Raw genomic sequence first — 21127 nt, 5'->3', positions numbered from 1 at the left:
CTCACTGAAATGACTAATAGCTGCGTTTTCTTTCTAGATCTTCTAGAGCTGCTGAGATGCTACTCATTCAAGCACAAAGGTCTTTCTCTATTTAGTTCAGTGAGACATGTTTTAGTATTTCTATATTCCTTTACAGTTGCGAAGGGATCTAAAATCATCTCAATTACTCATCTGACATTTGCTAAGTTCCTATTTACTCAGGGCACTACTCTGTGATGGAAGTCTTAACCATGACTTTAAAAATGTAGGCAAATAATTACAGAAACAGGAAAATGAAATAGAAAACACATTTGCCTAAAGCTACAGTAAAACAGTCTGGCTCTAAACTGGGAGTTTCTGACTCTAGTATTAATGTTCAGTTCAAACCATTATATAGTCAAAGGTTTACCTTTCTACTGACAATTTGCCACCTCACTTTAGAATGTTTTTTTTGAATTATTTTACAAAGAGAGCAACAGAAAATATAATACCATCATTCCCTAGTAAAAGCCTCTTTTTTTCTTCATAATAGGATATAAAGATTTTGTAACAGTTAAGCAAAGTATTGAGGCAATTACCTTAAATACACTAGTATCCCTCCCTGCCTCTGCATCCCTCTAATCCTCTTTCATTCTTCCTTTAAATATCTAGATATTCAGGGAAAAGCTTTTTGTACATGAATTAATATGGCTACAGTAATTCTGTCAGTCACAGAATCATAGATACAAAGTTTACGTTTTGATATTACTAATAAGAACAGTGAGTTCATACAAGGTCACACAGTGAGCTCACTTCTTCTGCTCACCTTCATTAGCTCCCGTTTAAGCCCAAATTAAATCTGGTGAAATAATGATCTAACCTATCATATCTATTTGGAACACATCATTTGTTTTCCTTTTAACTTTGCCTAGGACCAAATGAAAATCAGTCAAGAATGAGAAATCTGAATATGTGGAAAATCAGGTTACCTAAAATTTTTTTCATGACCAAATCCTATTGTCCCTGTTCAGCACCAGGAAAAGTTCCACTCCTGCTATTCTCAGCACTCTTGACATTTGATTCTGATCCCAAAAGGCCCAGATAAGCTGGATTCAGGTAAGGTGCTGCCTAGAAAAAACATTGATATTCCTAGAGCTTAATAACTAAGTTGTCCTCCCTATAAGAATAACATCTGAACTCAGAAACTCTTAAGCATAATTAATTATTCAATCTTTAAGATCATCATATATCTTTACAGCTGCACAAAAAGTACTATACAAAATTGTTATAAATATATTGCATTGCTATTAGGCTGACAGATAATGAAAATAAACTGTGAAATGATAGAAAGTTAGTAATATACAAAAGCACTGACTAAACTGGTCATCTGAATAAACTCTGGTCTCATCTAAGAACAGTGGTCCCAAGAGATGAGCCTTGAGAAAAGAATATGAAGAATTTTTAGAAATATGACTTATTATTTGTCTTAATAGAACCATGTGGAAAATGCTTACAACAATCATAATGAAATTCCCAAGAGAATAAAACAACTCATCTGGGATAATGGAGACTAATAGGAAAGTTTAGTCCTTAAGACCAGGATTTTGGAGTCAGACTGCCTGAGTTTGAGTTCTGGCTACATTAATATATACATATGAGGTATGATCAAACAATATGGTGAATGTTTACATAAAAAAATACTTATTACAGTAAATGACATGTTGTCATCAATCCCCGTGAAACTATTTTCCCTCGCTTTGAACATGCTTATCCCATCATTCTCTCCACTTTCTGGAGCAGTTCTGGAAGACCTCTTTCATGTCTTTAGTTGTGCTTTTGTGGCTGCCTCGATGTCCTGAATCAATTCAAAACGTTTACCTTTCATGGTCATTTTGACTTTGGGGAAGAGCCAAAAGTCACATGGAGCCAGATCCGAATGAGGTGGATGAGGACACACCGTAATGTTATTTGACAGAAACTGCCTTACCAGAAGCCATGTGTAGCACGGAGTGTTATCATGATGGAGGATGATTTACAACACACTTTAAAACACACCTTCTCTCAACGGTAGCTCACACCCGACTGACTGCAGCGAACAAGCTGAAACTTGTCATACACTGTTACTATGATTCAAAGCTTTGCTTCCCATATTGAAGATGCCTGCCTTTCTGTTGTACGGCACTCGGCAGCAGCATTCACTGTATTTTGTGATCATAATGAAAAGGCTCCATGTCACACATCACTTCTGGTATATGGCAATTTCCGTCAAATAAAAACATTACGATGTGTCCTCATCTATCTTATTCATGGGATCTGGCACCGTGTGACTTTTGGCTCTTCCCCAAAGTCAAAATGACCATGAAAGGTAAACGTTTTGAATAGATTCAGGACATAGAGGCAGCCACGACAGCGCAACTAAAGACATTCATGAAAGAGGACTTCCAGAACTGCTTCAGAAAGTGGCAAGAATGATGGGATAAGTGTGTTCAAAGCGAGGGGTAGTATTTTGAGGGGGATTCATGGCAACGTGTCTTTTACTATAACAAATAGTTTTTATTTAAACATTCACTGTACTTTTTGATCACACCCCGTGTGTGTGTGTGTGTGTGTGTGTGTGTACTATATATATATTAGGTTGATGCAAAAGTAATTGGGGGTTTTTGCAATTATTTTTAAGCTTTTAAACTGCAATTACTTTTGCACCAACCTAACACACACACACACACACACACACATACACACACGATGCCAAAAACATGTATACACATTTTAAGAAAGGAAAAAAAAACTGTATTAATTGTAATACTCAATATATACCGATAACAAAACATAAATACAAGTCACGTTTGACTTCTGCAATTACAAGAGGTGCTCAAAGTGGTTGCCATCAGCGTAATTTTAATACAGTTTTTCCTTTCTTAAAATGTGTATACATGTTTTTGGCACCCTCTGGGTATCTGTTTGTGTGTGTGTGTACATATACACAATACACACACACACACACACACACACACAATATAGTCCGGGAGGTGAAGTACAGCATAGGCAATATAGTCAATGGTATTGTAACAGCTATATACGATATCAGAGGGGTAGTAGATTGGGGGAAGTTATCACTTTGTGGGGGGTGTAAATGTCTATTACGTAGTTTTTGTATATCTGAAACTAATAAAAATAAATAAAAAATAAAACGAGGTTGAACCATACCAAATAGTATATAGCAGTTTAAAAAGAATGAGGTACATCTCTATGTACTAATCTAGAAAAATCACCAAGATATTTAATTGAATAAAAGAAGTTGATAAGTATAAATATCATTTATGAGTATCAGATAACCATCTGCATGACATAAGCAAGCATTTTAGCTACAGGACAAGTGCTTAAGAATCCCAGGGCTCAACAAATGTAAACAGCTGCTGGAACACAGTTTTAAAGTAGCATTACCCAGTAAATGTTGAATACCTAAGTACAAACAATGTACTAAGTACTAAATGTATTTAAGAACTAGGAAAAGACACATCTATTCCTTTAGCAACTATTGGCCATAATGAAAAAGACCTGTCAAACTACATTAAATAATTTTAGCACTAAGAGAGACCCATCTGAGCAGGAATAAAACCAGGTCTATCTACCAAGGATTGCTGGCACGTCATTAGTCTCTCCTCCTCTGAATCTTGACACTGTCTACAAACTTTTCTCCACTTCCTCTCATCTTTTTCTATATACTTTTCCTAGTGCTCTAGGCGATTTACCAGCCTCGCATCATAATTATTCTACATGACATTAAGCTTCATCACCCCCCTATTTATGGTATTTGTTTTTTATTTAAATCTAAGTAGACATCACATAAGACGATATACTGGGAAACAGAAATTTAGAGCTGAAAGGGGCCTCCAAACATTAGCTGATCCATCTTCCCCTATTTTACAGGTAAGGAATCCAATAAAATAATTGACTAAGGTAATTGAGTATGTTAAGAGTTGCGAATCCCCTGATTTACAATCTATCTGTTATTTACACAAATGAATCAAAGAGGGTCGCTTAAAATTTAAAAAGAGGTGGGGGTCAGGAATCAAGACCGAAGGAATCAAGAAAGAATAAAAAATGCCCTGAAGGTTGAGAATCATTTTTCTGAATATATTTATAAATATTGTGTCAAGCTTCTGCAATCAGTCCTGGGAAAGTAAAATAGCATAACCCCCAAGGGTAAAATAAAACTTGCTTCTACCCAAAAAAACCTAATAAATATACTGCAGATTTAAAGAAAAGTAGATATAAGTTAATTGCATCCATTAGCAACTGCCAAAATACTGAGTTGACACGCTTTATGTAAGAACCTGTTTTTAACACTTCCTTTTAGTAGCCTGATTTACTATAGGGACAAAATTCTTTGGGTATCAAACGAAAAATAGCTGGCAGCCATATCACAGCAGTGCGTAAAGATACTCCTGAGGAACAAATTACTCCACTCTGGTATTTCAAAAACTTGTAATTTTTCAATCAATTTTAACTTCATTTTGCTTCTTACTCCTTAATTTCTCTCTTAAAATTTCACTACTTGGAGTAGGAAGTAATGGCTAGAGTTATTCAACTACTGTTTCTTATTGTTATTCTTAAATGTTTGTCAAAATGATTAATAGAGCTCTACACAGCCCTACAATATGCTAATTATTTTCTTTATTTCCTTTAACTGAGATTACCACATAGAAAACAATTTTTTTAAATATCAGGAATTCTATTCACTGTAAAAGAAAGCTACAGTCTCATCTTAAAAACCCTGTCTCAACCTCCACACTGTATAATCACTCTGTGAATGAATATGTCAGGTTACAGCAAAAAGAATAACTTGGTTAAAGACTTTAAAGTCTTTCCCTCTCCAAGGATTCTGCACTCATTCCAGCCCAATCAAAAAACATTCTTGTCTTCCAGAACAAGGACAGAAAAGAAATATAAGAGCAGAATAATGAAAGAGAAAAAAAGATACAATAGGAAAGAGCAACTAAGACCAAAGTTGGTTCTTAGAAAAATCCAACAAAATACACAACTCACTTAAAAAAAAAAAGTGATCAAGAAAAGAAAGATCCAAATAAGCAATATTAAGAATGAAGACATTGACGGTCCAAGATGGTGGATTAAGGGGGAAACAAGAATGAAGACATTATTCCACATGGGGATTGAAAAGAAAACAATACATTAACCAAGTAATCAACGTTAACATCACGAGTAAAAAGTCATGTTGATATCTTTTAGTCTTGATATTAGATGATGAGAAGGGCACATCACCTTGTGGCATTCTTCCCAAAAATCCATTATCTCAGTCTAATCACAAGAAAAATCAGACAAACCAAAATTGAGAGACATTCTACAAAATACCTGACCACTACTCTTTTTAAACAGTGTCAAGGTCATATGAGAAAGGCAAGGAAAGACTAAAAAATTCTCACAAAGTGAAGGAGACGAGAGACATGACAGCTAACTGCATTGTTGAGACTTGGACTGGACCCTGGGACAGAATGAGGACATCAGTGAAAATGGGAAATGCAAATAAAATCTGTAGTTTAGCTAATAGTATTGTACCAATCAATGTTCACAAACATCCCATGGGTTGTAAGATGGTGATGACAGGGAAGCAGAGTAACGGGTGTACAGGAACTCTCTGTACTAGCTTTGCAACTCTTCTGTAAATCTAAAATTTCCTCAAACAAAAAGTTTTTTGAAGAGAATACTGACAACAGTGACTTTCCAACAATTTTGAAAAGATAATTCACAACTGATTTAAGAAGAAATCCGAGTTGGACTAGTCTTAAGGCTATTGAAAATACTGCACGAATGTTAAAAAATCATATATTAAAAAAAATCTTCTTACAAAGAAACACTACACACATGTGGTTTTGCAGGGAGTTTTACTAAATAGTCAAAAATTGATCATCCAAATTTTAAATAAGCTCTTTTATCCAAAAGGAAAAGAGGAAATACCCTCTAATTCATCTTATAAGGATGAGCCTTATGTGAGAAAGAATAACAGGCCCACTCCACTCATGAACATAGATGCATAATTATAAATAAAATGCAAGCAGAATCAAATGCAACAATGTGTAGAAATTATAATAGTCAAAAACCAACCTGGGTTTTATACCAGTTATTCAAGGATAATTTAGTATTATAAAAACCCATAAATGTAATTCATATGAACAGATTAATAGAAAAAACATATAATCACTCAATAGAAATATTAATCACTTTTTTCAAGGGGTGGGGGGCGCAGCTCAAGTGGCCTATGCAGGGATCGAAGCGGCAACCTTGGTGTTATCAGCACCACACTAACCAACCGAGCTAACTGGCCACCCCTCAATAGAAATATAAAAGTCATTTTATAAAAGTCAAACATTTCCAATTAATTTCATCATTCTGATAAAGACTATCTATTTAAAAAAACTAGAGAAATCATCACCTTAAATGGGGAAATGTAACCTCTGAAAAAAGGAATGAGACAAAGATGCTCATTATCCATGACTTCCCTTCAACATTGCATTGGAGGTCCTAGCCAGTGACGTGTGCATACAGATGCACACAGACCCACAAACACAGGAAAGGAGGAAACAAAACTATACTTTTTTACAGATTATGATAGCTTACATAGAAAACACAAAAATAGGTGCAAATTATTAGAAATGATGGAATTTAACAAGGGGGCTGAATATAAGATTTATATATGAGTCAGTTGTATTTCTATATACTAGCAGAAAAAAATAGAACAGGTAATTATATAGAACATATTTTTTGTAATAATATCAAAGAATATCAATAGCTCTAAATAAATCTAACAAAAAGTCTGCTGGCCCTTTACAGATAAAGTTATAAAAATGTATTAGGAGCTATAAAGAAGGAATAATACAATTACTATGTTCATGGATAGGAAGATTTAATACAGTGAAGATGTAAATTCTCTCCAAACTAACTTACAGATTTTCAATTCCATATCAATACCACAGAAAAAAAATTTTAAAGGTAACTTATAATCACCTCTAAAAAAAGGTGATTATAATATGCATATGAAAAAAGGGCAAAAGAACAGCAAGAACACTTCTGGATGGCAAACCTGTTTTACCAGATATCAAGACTTACTAAGTTATAATAATAAAAACAGTGAAGCTCTGACACAATGATAGATTAACAAATGGAACAGAAGAAGGTTGTGAAGTGGAGCCACACTTGTAGAAAACTTTGGTGCCCGTCTGATGTCAGAACAGTGGGAAAGGTAGAAGAATTAAAAATATGGAGCTGTGGGACCGGCCCAGTGGCTCAGGTGGTTGGAGCACCGTGCTCAGCTGACCGGTGACCGACTGCCTCAGTGGGGGTGGGGGTGGGGGGGCAACACAAGGCTCATAATACCAGCATGAGCCAGGGAGCTGTGTCCTACACAACTAGACTGAGAAACAACGGCTTGAACCCACATTGAGGCAGAAGGGGAAAAAAAGTATGGAGCTGTGAAGTCACAAATATTTTTCCCAACTGTCACTTAACTCTTTCCGTTGTTTATGATGTTCACATGCAAAACAGAAAGGATGCTTAAGTCATGAGCGTCTTGCTGTTGAGTTATAATTTCAAAATGAATAAAAACTTTTCCAAGTATTTTTATGTGGGGAGGCTCCACATCTCTATCAACTTCTTAAAGGAATATAAAGATTCCCCCCAAAAGGATGAAAATCACTGTACTTAAACAAATATTAAAGTACAACCAAACTATTTTCAGTAGTTACTTATGAAGAGAGAAAAGGAAATCTTAGGTAAAAGGAAGAAAAGAAAGCAGGGATGCTCACGTTTTATGTGCTGTTTAAACTTTTAAAAAACATTTTTTAATTGTAAAATACAGACTCACAGGAAGTTTCAAAAGTAATATAGAGCAGTCCTGTGTACCCTTCACATAGTTTTCTCCAATTGTAACATCTTACACAACTATGATAAAATATCAAAATGAGGAAATCGTCCTTGGTACAAACTATAGATCTTATGCAGATTTCACCAGTTTTTATACACAATCGCTTGTGTATGTTTGTATGTGTGTGGTTCTATGCAATTTTACCACATGTCTAGATTCACGTCGCTACCACCAGATTCAAGATATAAAACTATTTCATCACTATAAAAAATACCCTTCATACTACCATTTTATTTTCTCACACCAACCACTAATCTGTTGTACCTTTTAAGAAGAATATATTTTTCAGTGTTTTTAATACTTATGTAATAAAAAAATCCAAAGGAAAATAGGAAGCACTCCAATAAAAGTTGAATAGAATAAGTGAAGGGAATATTATTTAGCGTCGAACAGCACTTCTGGACTAGACGCATAAATATTATCTGGGGAGCTTTGTCAAAACAGAGATCCTACTCTCCCTGGAGTATAATTCAGTGGATATAGGTGGGGACCCAGATATCTAGGCTTTCAAAAAGCCACTCAAATGCATGCACATATGTATGTGTGGGTAAGAGTATATGTAATATATGTATGTAGGCAGACATAAATATAGGTACATGTACATACCGGGGGTGCCAAAAACATGTATACACATGACTTGTATTCATCTTTTGTTATCAGTGTATACTGAGTATTACAATTTTAATAGTTTTCCTTTCTTAAAATGTGTATACATGTTTTTGGCACCCTCTGTGTATGTGCACAATACAATCTTAAATGCACAGAAAATTGCTATTTGAAAACTCTTTAAATCCTTAATAGTGATTTCCTTTAAATAATAGAACTGAAGGTAATGGAGGAAAAGTAAAAGGCCTTTTACTTTTCTCTTTTTAAAGTTCTGTATATATTTTTAATTTTCTACAATCAGTATATAGTACTTTCAATAATTTTTTTTTTTGTAGAAAGGTAACACTTTTAAACATTGCCTGTGTAAACTTGATTTTCAGTGGCCAGATCTGAGAAATCACAAATACATAGCAATGTTCTTTAAACACTTGTAGATAATATGAAGGAACCCAGGGATGAATATTGGGAAAAGAAATTGTGAATAAGTTGATAGGAAATCAAATTCGCAACACCCTCTGCTATATCCAAAAAGATTTTATTCTGCAAGTCTGGTGGAGCTCTTTCCACAAAGAAGTTGTAGGTACAACAATAAAATATTTCCTTATTAGTAGCAGGCGTGAGATACAACTTAAGCAAACGATTTTTAAGAATACATGCTATATGGGTAAGAACACAGACTTAAGGACCAAAATGACCTACAGATTTAAGGACCAAAATGACCTAAGTTCTAATTCTCATTCTGCCATGTACTAGTTATGACACGAGTAAGATACTTATGCTCTCAAGCCTCCTTTCCTCATTTGTAAAATGAGCCTATGATAATATTCACCATCATATGCTGTTATAAGGATCTGACAAGATTACAAATAGGGAGTATCTACCACAGTCACTCCTCCATGTAATGGAAGTTATGATACCTGGCCCTATTAGCTCAAATGACAATGGGTAAATAGATGTTAAAGCAATGCAGTGGAAAGACCCAAACTGGAAGTTTAAAGGCATGGAGTCTCTTTCCTTAGCTATATCAAGTTCAATAAATCATTTTTCCTTGTCGAAGTTCAATTTACTTATTTATAAGTAAAATTTGCTATGCCTTCTTAAGATCAAAGAAAGACGTATGTGTGAAAACACTAGAATACTTAAAGCACCATAAAACTAACATGTATTCATCATTAAGCTAAAGTATTGGAGTTCGGAGTGGAAGAAATACTCTGTGGATTAAAAAGACAGGCATAATGGATTTAGAATTAGAAAAACCTAGGTTTAAATGCTTGGAATTAAGAAGATGGGGCTGGAATAAAATCAGCCTTGTTAGAGCATCACCACCGATTTCTTTATTTGTAAAATGGTAAGTAGTACCAACCTTCTAGGGTTGTGAGGATTATATGAAATAATGTATGTAAAGCTCTTAGAACGCTGCTTGGCACATAGCACATAGTTCCCATATTTAATGATTACTATTAAGCCTTAGTTTCTTTAGCTGTAAAATGTGGGATAATGCCTATCTAACAGAGCACACGTGAAAAACAAATAAAATATTAGTAAAGTATGTCAAACAATACTTTAATGGAAGCTGATTATAACAACAAACTAAGACAAGTTGGCCAAACAGAGACCACATCTCTTGTCATTTCCAGAATTAATATACTACGGTTCTATTATTTTTATACAGTTAGATTTTAATTTTTCATTGAATTCATTTTTAACAAGCTAACAATCACACTTAAGAAAAATTTACTAGATTTAGACACAATTATACTAAAAGAGGCATTTCGTAAAAGTACATTTAGAAAATTATAACAATATTTTTATTACATTCTTAATGCAAAATAGCTGAATTCCAAGTCAAGAAAAAAGTTAGTATTTCTTAGCAAAAGAGATTATATTCGGACCCACAAATCTTGTTAGGAGTGTTCTTTTTGTTAATCATAGTTTAGCAGAGAAAAGAGAAAGGAAAAAGTTGTCCCACCCTACGGCTTCACTATTGCCTTTTCTCTCCATCGTGCTGTCTTTGGAAACAGTGGAATCACTAAAAAGGTAATAATTTTTCTAAACCAAGTTACTAATTGCTACCATTTATTTCTATTTGGTATTAGCATTAAACTTTAAAATATTCTCTTATCCTCGTTTGTGGCTTTTTTTTTTAACCCCTTATTTCCTACTAGGATCCCCACAGTAATAACAATGCTTTGCCCTTTTTCCTCATATAAAAACAAATTCTGGTAGAGCACAGTGCTCATAACACCAAGGTTGCCGGCTTGATTCCCACATGGGCCAGTGAGCTGCACCCTCCACAACTAGATTGGTTTGAAAACGATGACTTGACTTGGAGCTGATGGGTCCTGGAAAAACACAGTATTCCTCAATTTAAAAAAAAAAATCCGTATTTGGGTCTTTTTAAAGAAAGCAGATTCAGATGGAATGGCCATTATCACACTGCAATTCACAGGACTAGATAATTCCTTTAACATCAGTTCCAGTAGCCGGAAATTTAATATACACACATCTGCATGACTGACTGTTGGTGCTTTTCATTCTCCAAAGCGGATTTAGTGCTTTAGATTCTCCAAAGATTAGTAAGAATCTTTCAGGCCAGAGCTGACACAAGGAATATTCTATTCTGGACTCCACAGGAAAATGTGCTTTGTCCCAAACTCTATTCACACAGCAATTAAGTAAAAAGTCAACCACTCTGGGCCATGAGTAGAGTGGGAAGCCATTTTCCCATAAATTTACCTCACAATAATGGGCAAGTTGCTGATTTAACACTGGGGCTAAAAGGTAACCAACTAACTAGAATAATCTGCTTTGAATAGGTTATCCTCATCAGGATTTAAACTGAGAGAATGTGCTCAAACAATTCAGCAATGCCTGGGAGGTGTGTAAAACAAGTCACTTCCTTCAGGTACTTATTCAGTTATTAAGCATGTTTAAGCTATAAGTAAAGACCAAAGACCTGTGCCCCAAAATTATAAAACAAATTTCAAATATTGGCATTAAGATGGAAAATGAGGTTCATTACCGTAAAATGAGGTCTATGTCCAGTCAACAGCCAAGCAACTGAACACTATTTTAAACCATATTAAACAGCAAATTAGAACTGACTGAAGAAGATAAATGTCAAAACTTACTTTTTGATTTCTCGAAGCAGCATTCGGATAAGGATGGTCTGAAGTGGTTCAACCATCAATTTCCTCCACATATCTAATGCTAGCTGCCAGGAAAAATAAAAATCATCAAGGCTGAATTACTCAGTATTAGTATTTGTTTTAACATTCAAGATTTTTTAAAAATACTCATCAAAAGAAGTATTTATAACTAATATTTTAAAATTCAAATGAAAATTGAATAAACATTAAGAAAAATTAATTCGTAATTTAAAATGACAATGACCCTCATATCAGACATGTACAAAAACAGAGTTAAAGTTTTCTGGTTAGTTGAAAAATCTTACAGAAATAATTTACTTTTATAAAACCTTATTTTGATTATTAAATACCCAGTATTATGGAGGGACTATAGATGCCAAGATTGTAATAGAAACAAGGAGTTATATTAAATAAAATAATACGATTTGGCTGTTAGCTGATTTTTTTTAAATTATGAAGGCTTTCATACAAACATAAAAGGGTAAGTGAATTTAAAGAACAATGAAATAAAACACTCTATATTCACCACCCAGTTTAGGAAATAGGGGTTCACCATTACCCTTGCCCCAAATGTTGTCCTCCTTTCCCCTCGAGATTTTGCTGTCCTAAATTTTGTGTTACATCATTTGCTTTCTTATAATTCTACCAAATGTGTAGGTATCCCCATATATTTTTGAAGTTGAAAATTTCTGGCTTTGATAACGTAATCACATTTGATAATATAATACTTTTGTATGTATTTTAAAAATTTTAAGTATATTACTGAAATCCATACAAATTTAAAGACATAAATGTTGTTCATTCATTGACATTGCTACATAGTATCCTGTTGTATACTATATACATTTCACCATGATTTATTTTTCCTTTCTACTGCTGATGACATGTGTTTATGATTCCAGTTTTGTGCTACTGAGAAAAATGCTGGTAATTCTTGTATGCATCCTTTGGTGAACATTTTAAAGTCTACTGAAAGACAATGAAAAATTTCTTTCTAAAAGGATTATTTTAATTTAAATTTCTACTAATGCTGCATCTTAGCTGTTTATTTCCTTCATCAATACTCATTACAATTTAAAATTAGTAATTTAGCATCTGCTTCCTCATGAGGACGGGGACTTTATATCTATCTGTTCACCACGGTATCCACAATGTCAGGCTACTCAATAAATACATACTACATGAATAAATATTATACTAGAGTATTTCTTTCACAATCATATCGGCATTATATAATTTTCCACATTTAAATTTGCACTGTACTTCAAAAATTTGAGTGAATTACTTGAACTTACACTTTATTGTTTTACTCTGAATTTAATTGCTTTTTAAAGTTAAAACAAATTTGTTACATCTATAAATTTGTATTTACTATCTTTTAGGCTCTCTTTTAAGTCTATGTCCTTTGCATTTTTTAACAAGAGTCTCAACATTTCTAAATATTTTTTATGAGCTTTGTCACATGGCAGAAAGATTAACCTTCTATCATCCATTCATCTACCATTCATTTAATTATTAAAATAATACTCGTTATGGATTTCTGGTCAAGATGGTAGAGAAGGTAAGCGCTGTGCTTGCCTCCTCCTACAACATCAAAATTACAACTAAACTACAGAACAACCATCATTGAGAATCATCTGCAGTCTAGCTGGAAAGAAGTCCTACAACTAATGATATACAGGAGTCACTTTAAGGCCGGGGGAGGGGCGAAGTAACGTGTATGGCAGTTAAAAAATCAGGAGGGATATCTTGGAAGCAGAGGTCTCCCCTAAGGAGCAAGTGGTCCCAGCCCCACACCAGGCTCCCCAGCCCAGGGATTCAGTGCCAGGGAGAGAAGTCCCCATAACTTCTGGCTGTGAAAACCTGCGGAGATTGTAGCTGAGTGAGACTGAAGGTGGCTGGAGTCCCAGGCGCTCCTTTTAAAGGGCCTGCGCACAGATTTACTTGCTGATGGACACACTCACTCTGAGCTCCAGTGCAGGGGCAGCAGCTAGAAAGGCACCGGGGACATACAGAGAGGAATGGAATTGCCTGGCTTCACGCCAAGGGCTGGAGGAGCAGCTTTCTCCCACAGAGAAGTGCTGGCAGAAGCCATAGTTTCTTTGTTGAGCCCACCCCCTCCCAGCATGCAGACTTAGGCAGCCGCCATATCTGAGCGATTTAGAGATAAGTAGCAGAAAACATCCAATCAGAATAGCAAAAAGAAAAAAATAAAAATAAATAAGGATATTTTAAGAGGCCTCTGGGAAAATATCAAGCATACCAACATTCGCATCTTGGGTACCAGAAGAACAGTGAGAGCAAGGAATTGAAAATCTATTTGAAAAAATAATGATAAAATACTTCCCTAACCTGGTGAAATAATTAGACATATTAGCCCAAGAAGTACAGAGTCCCAAACAAGATGAACCCATACCGGCCCACAATAAGACACGTACGTCACAATTAAAATGCCAAAAGTTAATGAAAGAATCTTAAAAGCAGCAAGAGAAAAGCAGTTAGTTACCTACAAGAGAGTTCCCATAAGACTGTCAGCTGATTTCTCAACAGAAACTTTGCAGGTCAGATGGGATGGACTGAAATATTCAAAGTGAGGAAAAGCATGGACCTACAACCAAGACTACTCTACCCAGCAAGGCTGTCATTTAGAATCAAAGGACAGATAAAGAACTTCCCAGACAAGAAAAAGTTAAAGGAGTTCATCACCACCAAATCAGTATTACAAGAAATCTTAGAGGGACTTCTTTAAGACAAAAAAAAAAAAAAAAAAGATCAAAAATATAAATAATAAATGGCAATAACCACGTATCTATCAACAATTACTTTAAATGTGAACGGATTAAATGCTCAGACACAGGGTGGCTAAATGGAGAAGAAAACAAGACCTTACATATGCTGCCTACAAAAGACCCACTTCAGATCAAAAGAAACAGAGACTAAAAGCAGAGGGATGGAGAAAAGATAGCTCATGAAAATGGAAACAACAAAAAAAGCTAGGGTAGCAATACTTATACCAAACAAAAGAGACTTTAAAACAAAGACTATAACAAGAGACAAAGAAAGACCCTGTAATCCCACTTCTGAGTATTTATCTGAAAAAACCCAAAGCACTACTTCAAAGGGACATGTGCATCCATATGTTCATTGCAGCATTGTTTATAATCGATGAGATATGGAGGCAACCTCGGTGTCTCTCAATGGATGAACAGATAAAGAAGAGCTGGTACACATATACAGAGAAATATTACTCAGCCATAAAAATAATGAAATCTCGTCATCTGCAACATGTATGGACCCAGAGGTTATTGTGCTGAGTGGAGTAAGTCAGACAGAGAAAGACAAATACCATATGATCTCATTTATATGTAGAATCTAAAAATAAAATAAATAAAACAGAAACAGACTTATAGATACAGAGAACATTTTGAGGGTTGCCAGATGGGTCTTTGGGGGTGTGGTTGAAAAAGGGAAAGGAAGAAGTACAAATTGGTAGTTACAAAATAATCATAGGGGTGTAGGGTATAGCATAATATAATTAATCAATATAATCAATAACACTGTATAAATGTATGTGGTGTCAGGTGGGTACTAGATTTTTCAGGGTGATCATCTTACAAGTTACATAAATGTCTAATCACTATTTTGTACACCTGAAACTAATATAATATTGTATGTCAGCTGTAATTGAGAAATTAAAAAATTATTTAAAAATTAAAACAAAATAATACTCATCATATCTTTACTGTTCTCATTTACCTGAAAATTCTTAGGAAATCATTACAGTATTTTATTTACTTAACATTTAGGATATTTTAAATCTTGAGAATTTTGAGCTAGTCAACTCAGTGTCCTTAAAAAAAAGGACAGTGCATCAAATTACCTAAATAAATGAAAACATTCTCATGTTTGCCAGTAATTTAAAGAATTTCCTACCTCTCCTATTTCCATAAGTGGTTCATTCATATCTACACCACCATAGCCATACTGAAGGTCAGCTTCTGTCAATTTATTCTTTTTAATAAACTGGGTGTTGAGATACCTGAAAAACAAATGTAACATCATTGAACACTATGTCAAAATCAGTAGGAAAACAAATAATTTGCAATAGAACAATAATTTTAGGGATAGTAACCAACTACAGAATAGAACAGTTCAGTAATATACCCAAAAGAAATTAAGTAGGAATTAAAAATATAATAAAAAAAGATGAAAATCATCAGCCCAACTTTCTGTCCAAAGCCCTGAGAGACAAAGAATACAAACTCTAGAGTAGCCAAAAAAAACCCCTATTACCTCAGTCTCACACTTAAAAAACAAAATCTCAAGGGTTTTGCTCTCAATTGCAATACTGTGATAGCCCAAGGTCCTTTATAATCTCATCTGTTCACTCCCGCATTCTTCTTGGTAAGTCAAGGTAAGTTCACTTTGCAAAGAATTAAACAGAAAATGGTGAGAAGATCAAAGCCAGGTCAGTTCTCTGTATTTTTCCACCAGGAAAAAACACGTAACTTCATTTTTAAATGACAACAACAAAGATCACATCAATAGGTAAGACAATGGAACCAATTATTACAACAGTAAGAAGTACGGCCAAAACTGACTTATTTAAGATCACTGTATCTACCAGAGAAAAACAGCTTAAAAAAGAAAATGTTTCAATAGAGTCTAAGACTAATAACTGTGAAGAACTCTAAGAATTACTGAGGTGAATACAGAGTTCTAAAATTAAATGTGAAGAAAGAGGCTGTAATAGTCAAGTACTCACTTTTCACCAGTCCAGATTTCACTATAATACATTTAATGCTCACCACCTAAAACTATTCCCTTGAAAGGTTCTGCCAATGTGTAGGTAACTATTATCAATACAATTATTTAGGCAACAACTGTGAAATCTCATATTAAAACATGCACTTTCTAATGTTCACTGCATCAAAAGGAAATATCCACTTAACATTTATAGACAACTGAAACTAAAGGCAACAAAAAATTTCAACTACATAATTCTAAAATTCATAATTCTAAATTTCAACTACCAGCAATTCTAAGAGACAATGAAAAATATAATTCCTGGAATTAACTCCAAAGTGGCCTAGGCACAACCATTAACACACATCCCACTCCCACCTTCGCCAACTTCAAGCCCTCAGACTCCCCGGCTTACAACCTGGGCGGCCATGTGACAGTAGTGTCCTCTGTCCATAGGTTGCACGGTCATTGCTATTTTTCCTTCAAAATGGCATTTAACCTTTCCTTCCATTCTCACTGTAACCCTCATAATTTCATGGTTTCCAACCATGCCTCCAGCTAAGGAAAGGAGAACAGGATGGAGAGACAGCAGTAAAAGCTAGAAAGAAACAGAATAGCTGAAACAGCATAGCTGGGATAGGGCTGGAAATGCCCTATCCCAGATATTTTCATCTCTGCCCTCTGTCATCAGGTCTCAGTTCAAACACACCTCTCAAGTCTGGCCTTACACCAATCCAAATTAACCTTACCTTCCCATTACCAGTGAAGAACTATCTAATACATAATTGTTCTATTTTTTTCACAGTACTTGCTATTAGGTTGGTGCAAAAGCAACTGCAGTTTAAAAGGTTAAAAATTGCAAAACCGCAATTACTTTTGCACCAATCTAATACAATGTGAAATAATCCCATTCTGTTATGTCTTTATGTCTCCCCTCTAGAATAGAAGGTCTACAAGCAAGGACCTTGTCTTGGAGACAGCATCCAGAACAGTGGCGGGCAGATATGAAGTTCTCAAAAAAATACTTCGATGAATTCCTGAGTAAATAAATGGGTAACATTCCAGACAACAGGGAAGTCAACACAAACTCGGAAAAGCAGCTTGGAGTCAGACTGTGAAAGCCAAGAATGAAAGCCAGGAAATAAAAGTATCACTGACCTTCACTGAACTTACATCATGTGTAAGACATAGCCCTCAACATTTTGTACAGCTAAGTACCAAGAGGTAGACATCACGATCCTCATTTTATGTTTATGAAAGTTGTAGCTTCAAGAGCTTAAAGAACTTGCCAAAGGGCAATCTGCCAGTAAGTGACAGAGCTGGCACAGACACTCCCTCTCTCATTCAACAAGTGTTGTCCAAGTGTGAATTCTATGACAGGTATTATGCAAGGAAGGCACTGGAGACGGAAAAATCAAACACAAAAATGCGGTCTCCACCCGCAGAGCTTGCACATCTGGTAGAATATACAAACAAACGTAATATTTCAACAATGACGTGTGTTCACTGAGTAGAAGGGACTTAAATCTTTAGTATTTATGTGTGTCTTCCTATATGAATCCTTTGCTCCACACCAGTTTCTTTTTTGGGCAGTGGTACATGGACACCCCAGGAATCGCACCTGAAACACTTATCTTTCCAGTTTACCTCCTCTACTTCCTTCCCATTCATCATCTCCTCCATGACTTTCCTTTTCACTTCCAATGCCATTTGTCTACTCTCCGCGTGTGCAACCCTCTTATGATTGGTTTCTATTTCCTGTTTATGGCATCTCCAATTCACCTAAAAATTCTTTCTACCAGTTCCCTAATTAGAAGCCTTATACCGCCATAGTAATTGCAAACTTCTCAGAATAGTGGTTTGTTCATTCTGAAGCAGCAGCTGCTAGACCTGCAGCAGTCTGAATTCACTCATCCGTTCCCAAGATCGTATACACATTCCTGAGCCAGTACACTTTTAGTGCACCTCTATATGTTTATATCTGATAGGAAAAGTCACTATTGTCTCTCCCTCATGGAATAAAATTTAAACTAACTTACCTTAAATATATCCTTCTCATTCCAGATTTCTACTTTTGATGGCATAAGCTTGATAGACAAGCTTTTAAAATAATTTAAAGATATAATGTAAAATGTAAATTAAATCGTATAATTTTTCATCTTTATACAGATACCATTCTTAATTTCTAAATCACTGTAGTATTTTACAAATTTTAAATATTAACCACACACATTTTTTTTCAAAGAAAGACATATGTTCTAGGAAACCATAAAAGAAAACCTCTTCCAGTAATTTCTTAAAATAGTTTATACTCTACCACACAGAGAGATGGTTCTGCTCAGGTATAATGCAGTAGTACATGTTCTTACAACTATTCTGTCAATAAAGTAGTTAATAAGTATCCTTTGCTTTTCTGGATTATGAGCAGTTAACACAATTAGTAACAGTATTTGGCAAGAATTAATAGCCTAAGGAAACTTTGAAGCTTCTAAGAAATTAGGCTTTTCAACCTGTCTCAGAAAATTCCATTACAAGAATTATTCTCACGCTAATACCTACTGGATTTCAACAATTGTTAGTTTTCAAGCTAATACCGTAAGTACTCCACTTCAAAGGCCAGCAGGGTCTAAACAGATATGCAGTACTGGGAAAGGTGGGTAGGAATGTCATTATTTTTCTTTCAAATCAAAATCCTTAAGTCACCTATGCTAATGCATATCCATCTTATAAATTGCATCAGAGTAAAGAAGAGGCTAGACAGTCATCAAATTTCCACTTTAGAAAAGATAACACAAGAAGTTTACTAAATAGAATAAATTAGAAATCAAAACCAGGAGCTGATTACAGGGACTTTATCATTAACAGTTCTGGTGAGAAATGATAAAAAAAAGTTTGAACCATAAGCAGTTCAAAGGCAATAATGAATTTAAAAGACATTTGGAGGATTCGAGCAATTGAGGTCAGGTGGAGAGGCTATCCTGAGTGAAGGCTAACTGCGACTTCTGGAGTAGATGGCTAGGTGTGCAGTACCACTGTCCACGAAAACTAGTCATGCTGGGGACAGTGTGCATGTAAAAGGTAATGAGCTCAGCTGTGAACATCAGCAGTAGTACGGCGTGCCCACGGAACATCCTGGAGGTACAGGGAGCTAGGTAAAAATACTCTGATGACACTTGCACTGTCTGGGATAAACATATTCGCGTATTTTGGTGCTTATCAATATATATGCTGTAGCTAAAACCAGGAGTAACTGAGATCATCCTAGAAACGTGTAGTGTGACAAAAGGGATGAGAATAGACTCTACATAACTGACTAAAAGTGTGTATCTAGAATGAGACTAAGGTGGAATAAAGAAGTTAAATGGGCTTAATCACAATGATCTGGGATTAAATTCTGCTGTTGTGATTTTTCAGCTGAGTGACCTTGAGCAAAATCTTTTAACCTCTCTGACCCTCAGTTTCCTCACATAAAAATGGAGATACCAACTACCTCATATAGTTACACACACATACACACACACACGTACATATATCAGATATATTGCAACTTGTAATAAAAGCTCATTAATGTACTAATTTAATAGTTTTAATTTAAATAGTTTCAAATTTATTTTGGTAAACAAAGATGCAGGAGAACCAAGAGAAATGTGTCCTAGAAAACTAAGAAAGAATAGACACAATTTAAATCTATACTGAAATGTCTCAACTAAAAAGGGACCCCACTCAGGGCACCGTCTGCACACTCTTTTGTCATCCACGTCCCAGTGGCCCCAGGGTCTCAGCAATGACCAAGGCACACAGGCACCCTCACTCTTATCCTGAACATTCCCCCAGGTCTCCCCACGATTCAGTTAGGGATTTCTTAAAGTTCTATTTATGGCTATCTCACTTTGATTGGAGGAGGAGAAAAAACATCAAATGTCAGGATGTTTAACGTCTGACAAACCTGTTTTATAAAAGCCAAAGCCACAGTAAACATTATGCATGTCAGCAATGGCTAGTCTCTGGTTTTATTACATTTGGCTTTTCTAAGAAGAAATAAAGCTACTGGTCATTTAGAAGTAAGCTCCAGATTCTAACACAGGCAACTTATAGTGAGTGAATTCCAGTGTTGTTTTAAAAACCTAAGGGAACATGAACCAGTGAAGCCAAGAAGGAGCCAACCCAGCAAACCAAGACTTGGTATTCCTGCAATGCACGCTGTAACAGTGCATGTGCAGATAAAGTTTTGAGATTAGCTCCACACCTCAGCTTCTCTCCAATGAGAAAATGAGGCAACTGTACATCTGTGGCCAAAGCCACAGTGCACAGGGCAAAACTCCCACTGATCTGTTAACAGCCACAACCATTTCAAGAGCACATACCACAGGTCCAAGGGGGAGAGGCCCAGGTGCTAACGCCACTATTCTTCATTTATCCACTATCCAATAAATAGTTCTTGGCCTTCCTACCTAAGCACCTATTTCCACTGCCTGCATGAATGGGTTCGAAAGGACCAGCAGATACCACGAGAACATGCAATAGTGGCAGTTAACACAGAAGATCTAAGCAGGAGACTGGGCAGAGGTGGGGAAGGAAGTCCAGAGGGGAGTGTGGAAAAACACATCAGAATTAATCATTCAGAGAAAGGAAGAAAAGCATCCAGACAGACAGAACAGCATGAAGAAAGGCAGGAAGACAGAAGAGACCACGGGGCATCATGACACTGCAAGTAACTTAATATGCCTGG

General features: G+C 35.5%; 1 protein-coding gene across 2 annotated transcripts in view; it reads right to left on the bottom strand.

Moving 5' to 3' along the window:
* The window catches only part of CUL2 (cullin 2), an 85336-nt gene that overhangs the window by 29463 nt on the left and 34746 nt on the right, over nt 1–21127 (bottom strand). For both annotated transcript variants that reach the window (XM_074324690.1, XM_019741741.2), the window contains exons 5-6: nt 15586–15691; nt 11635–11717 (exon numbers count right to left, since the gene is read on the bottom strand). In XM_074324690.1, coding sequence (XP_074180791.1) covers nt 11635–11717; nt 15586–15691 — 189 coding nt within the window. The remainder of the gene's footprint in view (nt 1–11634; nt 11718–15585; nt 15692–21127) is intronic.

The sequence above is a fragment of the Rhinolophus sinicus genome, linkage group LG02 (assembly GCF_036562045.2).
Source record: "Rhinolophus sinicus isolate RSC01 linkage group LG02, ASM3656204v1, whole genome shotgun sequence".
NCBI classification, from domain to species: domain Eukaryota; kingdom Metazoa; phylum Chordata; class Mammalia; order Chiroptera; family Rhinolophidae; genus Rhinolophus; species Rhinolophus sinicus.
Note: the sequence above shows the minus strand (reverse complement) of the source record. Positions and strands in the feature narration are given on the sequence as shown.